At 32.5% G+C, this 10,616-nt stretch overlaps 1 protein-coding gene across 1 annotated transcript; it reads right to left on the reverse strand.

Annotated features, from left to right (window-relative positions):
• Nucleotides 1-644: 644 nt before the first annotated feature.
• On the reverse strand, nt 645-6,821 carry LOC141648048 (uncharacterized). Its single transcript, XM_074456492.1, has 4 exons — nt 6,587-6,821; nt 5,710-5,900; nt 4,503-4,582; nt 645-818 (listed from the first exon to the last, which is right to left on the reverse strand). The coding sequence occupies exons 2-4, from the start codon at nt 5,819-5,821 to the stop codon at nt 645-647; spliced, it is 366 nt and encodes a 121-aa protein (XP_074312593.1). The 5' UTR covers nt 5,822-5,900; nt 6,587-6,821.
• Between the last annotated feature and the right edge of the window lie 3,795 nt (nt 6,822-10,616).

A 10,616-nucleotide genomic window follows, 5' to 3' on the forward strand; every position in this document is an offset into this window, starting at 1 on the left:
CTTAAAGTAGGAATATTAACTGATCGAAGTTTAATTATCGACTCTACTATTTTTCCCTAATTAAATTGTTGCTCCGTCAGTACCCGAACTTGACAACAACAAAAATTAAAGGGGGTGAGGCTTGAATCCTTAAAACCGGGGCTGACTTGAATCTTATGTAGTAGAAACTTGATTTTGTTGGTGCACTGTTTGTACTTCTTATCTATTAGCTCAAAAGGTAGAGCATTGTGCTATTGCGCAAGGTGTGGGTTCGAGTCCCACATAGATGAACCAATATAAATATACGATTATAATATATTTATCAATGTTAATATATGTCCACTGTCACTTGTTTGTGTGTTAGATTCACAAAATCGGGTCTAGGATTCACCTAGGATTCACAAAATCGGGTCTAGGATTCACAAAACTATGAAGTAAATTGGTGAGGTTGGCCGCCTCGCCATAAACAAGTCAAATTCCAAAATACAAGCAAACAACAACAAACTACTCAGCACCCCCTGGCGGGCCAGTCTCAGTCTCACTAGAAGTCGCGACTAAAGCAAACACGATCTCGCACTCCGGCCACCTCTCCGGAGAGCTCTCCAGTGTCTCCTCCTCCATCACGATCTCTGGCTCTGTCGTGACACGACAAGCCTCCGTTGTAGCTAGCTGGGCCCTAAGCGAGACGATCTCAGCCTCTCGACATCGCAGCTCCTCCTCTCAACGCAAAGAACTTCTCGGTCACGATTGATGATTCCAAGCTCCTGTCCATGGATCGTCGCCCTCGACTCATCTAACTCAGCATGGACCCGAGTCAACTCCTCCGGATCCGCAATGCTCTAAAAAAACATGGATCATCAAACTCGAAACCATTAAAACAAAACACAAAAAACAACAACGAAATCACAAAAATAAGGAAAAGAGCAAAATAGGGTCTAGATTCACAAAATAAGGTATAAGATTCACAACATAAGGTCTAGATTCACAAAATAAGAAAAAGAGCAAAATAGGTGATTTCGACCATTTTATGACCCAATTTCACAATATTGCCTTTTAGTTTCACAAAACAAGCTATAGGATTAACAAAATAAGGTATAAGATTCACAAAATAAGACAAGGAGAAAAATAGGTGATTTTGATCATTTATAACCAAGTTTCAAAATATTGTCTTCTAGTTTCGCGAAACAAGCTTTAGGATTCACAAAATAGGGCATAAGATTCACAAAATAAGAAAAGGAGGAAAATAGGTGATTTCGACCATTTATGACCAAGTTTCAACACATTGTCTTCTAACATTCACAATATAAGCTCTAAGATTCACAAAATAAGGTCTAGGATTCACAAAATAAGAAAAAGAGCAAAATAGATGATTTCGACCATTTTATTACCCAATTTTACAATATTGCCTTTTAGTTTCACAAAACAAGCTCTAGGATTCACAAAATAAGATATAAGATTCACAAAATAAGATAAGGAGAAAAATAGGTGATTTTGATCATTTATAACCAAGTTTCAAAATATTGGCTTCCAGTTTCACAAAACAAGTTGTAAAATTCACAAAATAAGGCCTAAGATTCACAAAATAAGAAAAAGAGCAAAGTAAGATTCGTATCTAGTCCTTCATGAATTTCTGATTGAATCATGTAATTGCCGACAAAAGAGTTATCTTCTAGGTTCACAAAATAAGCTCTGAGATTCACAAAATAAGGTCTAAGATTCACAAAATAAGGAAAAGAGCAAAATAGGTGATTTACGACCAAGTTTCAGAATATTAACTTACAGGTTCACAAAACAAGCTCTGAGATTCACCAAAAAAAAAAAAAATAGGTAGTTTCAACCACTTGTGAAGAATTTTTACAATATTGGCTTCCAGTTTCACAAAATAAGCTGTAAAATTCACAAAATAAGGCCTAAGATTCACAAAATAAGAAAAAGAGCAAAGTAAGATACGTATCTAGTACTTCATGAATTTCTGATTGAATCATGTAATTGCCGACAAAAGAGTTATCTTCTAGGTTCACAAAATAAGCTCTGAGATTCACAAAATAAGGTCTAAGATTCACAAAATAAGGAAAAGAGCAAAATAGGTGATTTCAACCATTTACGACCAAGTTTCAGAATATTAACTTATAGGTTCACAAAACAAGCTCTAAGATTAACAAAACAAGGTCTGAGATTCACCAAAAAAAAAGAGCAAAATAGGTAATTTCAACCACTTGTGAAGAATTTTTACAATATAAGCTGTAAAATTCAGAAAATAAGGCCTAAGATTCACAAAATAAGAAAAAGAGCAAAATAAGATTTGTATCTAGTACTTCATGAATTTCTGATTGAATCATGTAATTGCCGACAAAAGAGTTATCTTCTAGGTTCACAAAATAAGCTCTGAGATTCACAAAAATAAGGAAAAGAGCAAAATAGATTTACGACCAAGTTTCAGAATATTAACTTACAGGTTCACAAAACAAGCTCTAAGATTAACAAAACAAGGTCTGAGATTCACCAAAAAAAAAAGCAAAATAGGTAATTTCAACTACTTGTGAAGAATTTTTACAATATTGGCTTCCAATTTCACAAAACAAGCTGTAAAATTCACAAAATAAGGCCTAAGATTCACAAAATAAGAAAAAGAGCAAAGTAAGATTCGTATCTAGTCCTTCATGAATTTCTGATTGAATCATGTAATTGCCGACAAAAGAGTTATCTTCTAGGTTCACAAAATAAGCTCTGAGATTCACAAAATAAGGTCTAAGACTTACAAAATAAGGAAAAGAGCAAAATAGGTGATTTACGACCAAGTTTCAGAATATTAACTTACAGGTTCACAAAACAAGCTCTAAGATTCACAAATTAAGGTCTGAGATTCACCAAAAAAAAAAAGCAAAATAGGTAATTTTAACCACTTGTGAAGAAGTTTTACAATATTGGCTTCCAGTTTCACAAAACAAGCTGTAAACTTCACAAAATAAGGCCTAAGATTCACAAAATAAGAAAAAGAGCAAAGTAAGATTCGTATCTAGTATTTCATGAATTTCTGATTGAATCATGTAATTGCCGACAAAAGAGTTATCTTCTAGGTTCACAAAATAAGCTCTGAGATTTACAAAATAAGGTCTAAGATTCACAAAATAAGGAAAAGAGCAAAATAAGTGATTTACGACCAAGTTTCAGAATATTAACTTACAGGTTCACAAAACAAGCTCTAAGATTCACAAAACAAGATCTGAGATTCACAAAAAAAACAACGAAATCACAAAAATAAGAAAAAGAGCAAAATAGGGTCTAGATTCACAAAATAAGGTATAAGATTCACAACATAAGGTCTAGATTCACAAAATAAGAAAAAGAGTAAAATAGGTGATTTCGACCATTTTATGACCCAATTTCACAATATTGCCTTTTAGTTTCACAAAACAAGCTATAGGATTCACAAAATAAGAAAAGGAGAAAAATAGGTGATTTTGATCATTTATAACCAAGTTTCAAAAATATTGTCTACTAGTTTCACAAAACAAGCTTTAGGATTCACAAAATAGGGCATAAGATTCACAAAATAAGAAAAGGAGGAAAATAGGTGATTTCGACCATTTATGACCAAGTTTCACAACATTGTCTTCTAACATTCACAATATAAGCTCTAAGATTCACAAAATAAGGTCTAGGATTCACAAAATAAGAAAAAGAGCAAAATAGGTGATTTCGACCATTTTATGACCCAATTTCACAATATTGCCTTTTAGTTTTACAAAACAAGCTCTAGGATTCACAAAATAAGGTATAAGATTCACAAAATAAGAAAAGGAGAAAAATAGGTGATTTTGATCATTTATAACCAAGTTTCAAAAATATTGTCTTCTAGTTTCACAAAACAAGCTTTAGGATTCACAAAATAGGGCATAAGATTCACAAAATAAGAAAAGGAGGAATATATAGAATAATTAGGCACAATAACAAAGAGCAGACGTCAGAAAACAACTACAACAATACTCGGTACAAGCAAAGCAACAAAACAGAACACCTAAATTTGACTTCCGAGAGGACCCTTGAAGCTGCCCAGGATTCCAAATTACCGCATCGAGTGGTTTACAAACTCATGATTAGAAACATGTTAAAGGGAAAGTAAAATTCTCACAGGTCGTATTTGCCGTTGTAGATAGAGACAGAGTACGGGGTGTTCTACAAGTTGACTTGGCAGTTTCTTATTTAAAGTGCAACATGATTGCCATAATAACAAGCAAGTGGAGGATGCATTTGATTACGAAAGTCTCAACGAAAACTAGAGAACGTAACAAAAGAAGCACAACCTTCGTCTAATTTATATGGTCTCCTTTTGAAGTTGGTCAGATTTCATTAACTATTATGTATTCGTCAAGAAAGTTGTAATTATTATATGTTGTGAAAAATATAGCAGTCAACGTTATCTCCTAAAGTTAAAGTACGTTCATATAAATGAGATGGAATTCTGGAAGTAGTATATAGAACCAAGCTTACGAAACACAGGAAGTGAGTCCAGAGATACATACCTGCAATGTTGGCTTGAAATTGAACAAGTATACAGATAAGACCATTGTCGTCGTAACATCGCCATTGAAGTAGAATAAACCTGAAAATGTAAATTCACAAAATAAGGCCTATGATTCACAAAATAAGAAAAAGAGCAAAATAGGTGATTTAAACCACTTATGACCAAGTTTCAGAATTATCTTCTGGGTTCACAAAATAAGTTCTGAGATTTACAAAATAAGGTCTAAGATTCACAAAATAAGGAAAAGAGCAAAATAGGTGATTTCAACCATTTACGACCAAGTTTCAGAATATTAACTTACAGGTTCACAAAACAAGCTCTAAGATTCACAAAACAAGGTCTGAGATTCACCAAAAAAAAAGCAAAATAGGTAATTTCAACCACTTGTGAAGAATTTTTACAATATTGGCTTCCGCCTTTCACAAAACAAGTCAGAAAATTCACAACATAAGGCCTAAGATTCACAAAATAAGAAAAAAAGCAAAGTAAGATTCGTATCTAGTACTTCATGAATTTCTGATTGAATCATGTAATTGCCGACAAAAGAGTTATCTTCTAGGTTCACAAAATAAGCTCTGAGATTCACAAAATAAGGTCTAAGATTCACAAAATAAGGAAAAGAGCAAAATAGGTGATTTACGACCAAGTTTCAGAATATTAACTTACAAGTTCACAAAACAAGCTCTAAGATTAACAAAACAAGGTATGAGATTCACCAAAAAAAAAAAAACATGCTTAACTGATTGCCCCTTAACAAAAAAAAATGACACAAAAAGGATATTTTAGGAGGTTCGAATGATTGCCACCCCCGTATGGCAGGTTGCAAAGGGCAACAACTTGACTTCTTTTTGGGTATGGATTTAAATGATTCATGTCATTCTAGGTTAGAGGTCGGTCAATTAATCTGGCCTGAGTGAACCATTTTTCAAGAGTAGTCATAAGTTGGGGGCAGGTAGAAGTAGTCTAAAACAAGGGCCAACACTTGAATCAATATAGAAAGCACAGGTATCTACATTTTCTATTCAGCACACATTTGAAGGATATTTTACTTTTGACGGTGCTTCCATTATCTTCGGATTCAACAAAACAAAATTCCAACAGAGCTTTTCCTTTTCCATTGAGTATGTAAAGAGTATTAATGAAAAGCAGATTCATGATTGTATTTTTAAAAAAGAAAGCAGCTAAAAAATTAACGTGAATATTACCTGGATCATCAAAGAAGCACCCAATTCCTGTGGCACTATTGCCAACTGCATGAGCCTCCAGGTAAAGCACCTGCCCTAGAACACCAGTCTCCCAGAAGAGACGAGGATACATCCAAGCACCCTTTTTCCCTCAATGAAGGCTCGAAATGTGCTATCATGCCGAGGCTGAAACAGCCATCACTAGCAATATCCTGCATCAGAGTTCAGACAGACATTTGAGAAATATTTTCTAACAATTCACATACAAATGTTTAAGAATTTGGGATGATGTAACATGAGAGACCTTCTCATACACGACTTCTTGTGGATTTGTCGGCTCTCATTTTCAATCGAAACCTACCCCCCTCCCGTCCTTTTATCGTGTTACTGGACACACTTCTACTGAGAATTTGATACATACTCCCTCTGACAAAAGGCCATATTTAAGATGTAATGATGATTATATCATCATTACCTCTTGAATTAAAGATCATTCATATAGACGTACCAGTGATCCTTATCATTCCTCCCTATATATCCCAATATGCATACTTCTGAAATCTGAATACACAGATAAGCTACACTGCGCGAGGAACATTATTGAACATTATCATTCCTCCCTCTTACGTTTTCTTCGTATATTCATCCAACATTATTGAATATTAAGCAAATTAGTTCGTTAACCATAATTATTTTGAGAAGGCGGCCATTAGTTCAGAAACATAATTCGGAAAGTTAAGCGTGAAGCACTTGCAATAAAAACTGGGGAAAAATAATTCGAACGTAATATTTACGAAATCGTTCAATTTCGATCAATCGAGCCTTATATCATCAATTTATTATTGAATTAACAAAATTATATGAATATGTTCAATTTTGATAAAAATTATGAAATTACCTCAAAATTGCTCAAAATCTTTTGCTGAAATTGCTTAATTTGATGAAATCTTCTTCTAAAATTGCTTAATTTGATGAAATCTTCTTCTGAAATTGCTTAATTCGATGTTGTTTTGATGAAAATCGCTGCTTTGATTCTCCGAAAACGAAAAATTTGGGGAACTTTTGCGCGAAATTGTTTTGTTGTTTTTGTAGTGAGAGAATATGGTAATTTGTGTAAACTAAAGAAGAAGGTAAAGAATTTGGGCCTATGTGTGTTTTAGTTTAGAGAGAGGAAGTATTTTGGCCTAAATGAAATGATTATGAAAGACCCCAAATTTCCAAAATGAATGAACAATTGGAAATCGGTCAATGTAACAATTTGGTGAGGCCGGCGCCTCGCCATAATTAACGGCCTCACCGGATCCGCCCTCTATATATATATATATATATATATATATATATATATATATATATATATATATATATATATATATATTTATATGTTTTACCAACTTATTCATAGTTAAAAACATGTTGAATTATGACTTAACTATCATAAACTCCCTATTATTCCATGGCTCTGATACCAAATAAAGCCGGACCTTTACAGACTTATCAAAGTAATACATGAAATGGTGGTACTCAAGAGTACGTACATTACTAGTTATTAGGACTTTACCATAAAGTGTTAAATTTGAACCTGTTTAAACCTATAGGGGACTGCAAAAAAGCCAGCGCCTTCTATCGGCATACAGCAAACGGTGCGGTACACCCACACAGGTCGTTAGTTCAAACTTAACACAATATGTAACCTCACTAAACCTTCATAAATTACGTTGATAAGTAATAAAAACCAGTTAGAAAAATAACATGACCATGGTCAAATAAGCAGTTTAGTCAAGTCTTGTCATAATTCAACAAAGGATTTAGCCTATAAGGCTCATCATTGGAGTATGTAAAATAAAAATAAAAACAAAAATTAAAAGAAACAACTTACAAACTTAATTTGTCAACCAGTAGATGAGGAACGCTTAGTAAACTTTTATTATAAAGAGAGAAGATTTACAAGTGAGAGATAGAGATAGAGCCAGGAAAAAGCCTGCCTTCAACAATAAAAAACGCATCCTTTTATAGGCAAAGAGCAGGAAACAGATGAATTACATAACAGTAGATTTACTGTGTGCTTTATTAAAGCAAAACAAAAATTCAAGGGCTTACTCAAGTGTGCTTTTGAAACACACAAAAATAGGCATGCATTATTTTACGCATCTTTCCCCTAATATTCCAAATGTGTGCACCTTTTCTTAGTGCTCATATGTGTGCTCCTTTTCTTAGTGCTCATAATAATACATCCAATGGTCCTTATTAACCTTTGAAACTATTTGCCAAGTCATGAAAAATCTGGGTATTTTTGTTGATATCATCTGCTAAAATATTGTCCTCTTCTAGATTTTGAGCGTCTTGTAAAATATCAAATTTGTTTTTGCTGCTTGATGCTATAGATATTGCCATAGAAGTATCACTTTTCTGTGATTTGTTATCATCATTATTGGCTTTTTGAGCCAAAGCTTTTTGAGCTAAAGCGAAATAATGTTGAACAATTTCTTCCTCTGTCTTGTCCTGGATATTATCCATGGATTCAGAATGAACACCATCTAAATGACCATCCTCATTATTGAGATAAAGAATAGTTAAACTATCAATCTTTTCTTGAATAAGATCAAGAGTAGAACTATAATTGAGTTTGTTAGTGTCTTTATTTTCTCTGAGCATAGTATCCCAGAAGCGAGAATATGATTCTCTTTTTAAACAAAATAATTTTTCTTGGGTATAACCCGTTTTTGGATTAAATTTCCAAATCCAAGGAATAGAAAATTCAATAAAAAATTACATTTGCATTTGGATACTTTGATAGTTAAGTCATAATTCAACATGTTTTTAATTATGAATAAGTTGGTAAAACATATAAATATGAACAAGTCTACTGTTAAAAACAGTATCACTAACGAGGTTGATTTACCTCAAGATCTTGAATTATTAAACAAATGGACTATTCCTCGAGTTAATATCAGAACCATTTATAAATTAGGATGGTTTGAAAGAATAAGTTTAAAACAAGTAGTAAAAACTACTAAAGAATCTATTTCTTTGAATAATGATGAGATGTACATTCAATTATTAAATAATTATGATATAGAACCTTACAGAAAATCTGATTATAAGTTTATTCACATAGGATTGGTCCAAGCGGCTTTTAAACCCTTAACTCTTGAAGGATTACCGGAAAGCTTTATAGCAGCTCTAAGAGATGGTAGAAATTTAGATTGGCAAAAGTCAATTATGGGAGTGGTCAAGTCTAGTTTAGCTCATGGCCCAGTTTATTTCGATGTTTATCCAAATTTACAGTTATCTTTAACAGATACTAATATTCTTGATGCTTTAACTTTAAATGTTAAGACTCATGGTTATAATTATGCTAAAGGATCCGAATTAATATGTATTTGCTATAGAATTTATTTTAAACCTTTATACACATTAAATCCCCATTGCAGATTAGCTGATAGGTATATTAATGAGACTATTGTTATTGAGACTAATTGTAATAAATATAATATTACAACTAGAAAATCTATTAAGTGGGAAGAAATATCTTTTCCTGAAAACTGGACAATTGTCAAGGCAATGCCTCCACAACCTATTATGCAAACTAATTTGCTAGATGTTAAGCAAACTCCAGAAGGAACGGTTACTCTAAATTTTGGTGACAATCATTTCAGACCAAGAAGTAGTACTTCTAGATTAACTAGATCTATTTCTAATAGAACTTTTATTTCAGCCTTAGACCATGATCTAGATATTCCTAGCCCCTCTAGATACTCAACTTCTCAAATAAGAGATGAAGACATTATTGAAACTGATGAAGATGTTTTAAGACTTCATTCAGATAAAATTTTAAAAAGACAACCCAAAAAGGATATAGAGACTATGTCTCAAATGATTTTTAATTTTAATGATTAATACAACTTTATTGGATTTCACCTCTGGTTCAGAAGCCAGAAAAATTATTAGTAGTGAATTCAATTCTCCTATATGGGAAAAATTTAGAAATTGGTTTTTTGACAATTTTGATGATAGTCAACAAAAAGTTCTTCAAGATGAATTTTATGATTTTTGTATTTTAAAAAGGGAAATTATACATTTTGTTCCTTGGTATTGTGCTACATATCTATCTAATTATTTAACTGTTCTTGAGAGAAATTTCAAACTTTTAAATGGTGATGATTTAAAAGGAGTTTATCCTCCTTTACAATCTTTTAAGCTTGATGGATGCTGTTATATGGCTCTTTCAAAAATATTTGATAATGATGTAGCCGTAATTACTACAAATCATATTAATGGTTTGATTCATCAAAATAACTATGCTAATCTATATTTAAAAATTCTTGGTGATCATATTGCTGATTTACATAAAAAGACTGACAAAGTCATTAGTTTAATCAATAATTTGGCTCAAGATAGAATGGACAAATTTAAAACTGCATCTTCTAGAATTCCTAATATTCAGGATCCACCTAAAATAAAGAATTTTAAATTCAAGTCTGATCAAGAAACCGCATTAACTGAAAAGTTAATTAGTACGTTGGCTGATAAAGTGGCCAGTCTTAGTATCAAGACCCTAGATGATGATTAAATCCAGAAAATGATGACAGTGTTAATGTTATAAAAAAGAATAAATGGTTTGATAAGTCGATTAATAGACTATATTATAATACTAGACCATCACCAATGGATCTCCTTCATGAAGAGCAAGAATATCACATTAATAATAGTTATAGTGGAACCCATATTTATGAATGGAATATAGATTGTTATTCTGAAAAGTAAATTCATAATCATGTTCATAGGATGCTTATGTATTCAACTATTTGTAAAAATGCTAATAATGACGACGTTACTGTTGCTAAAATGATAGTAGCAGGTTTTACTGGCCAACTAAAGGGTTGGTGGGATAATTACTTATCTAAAGATGAAAGATAGGCTATGTATAA

Source organism: Silene latifolia, chromosome 1 (genome assembly GCF_048544455.1).
Source record: "Silene latifolia isolate original U9 population chromosome 1, ASM4854445v1, whole genome shotgun sequence".
Lineage (NCBI taxonomy): Eukaryota > Viridiplantae > Streptophyta > Magnoliopsida > Caryophyllales > Caryophyllaceae > Silene > Silene latifolia.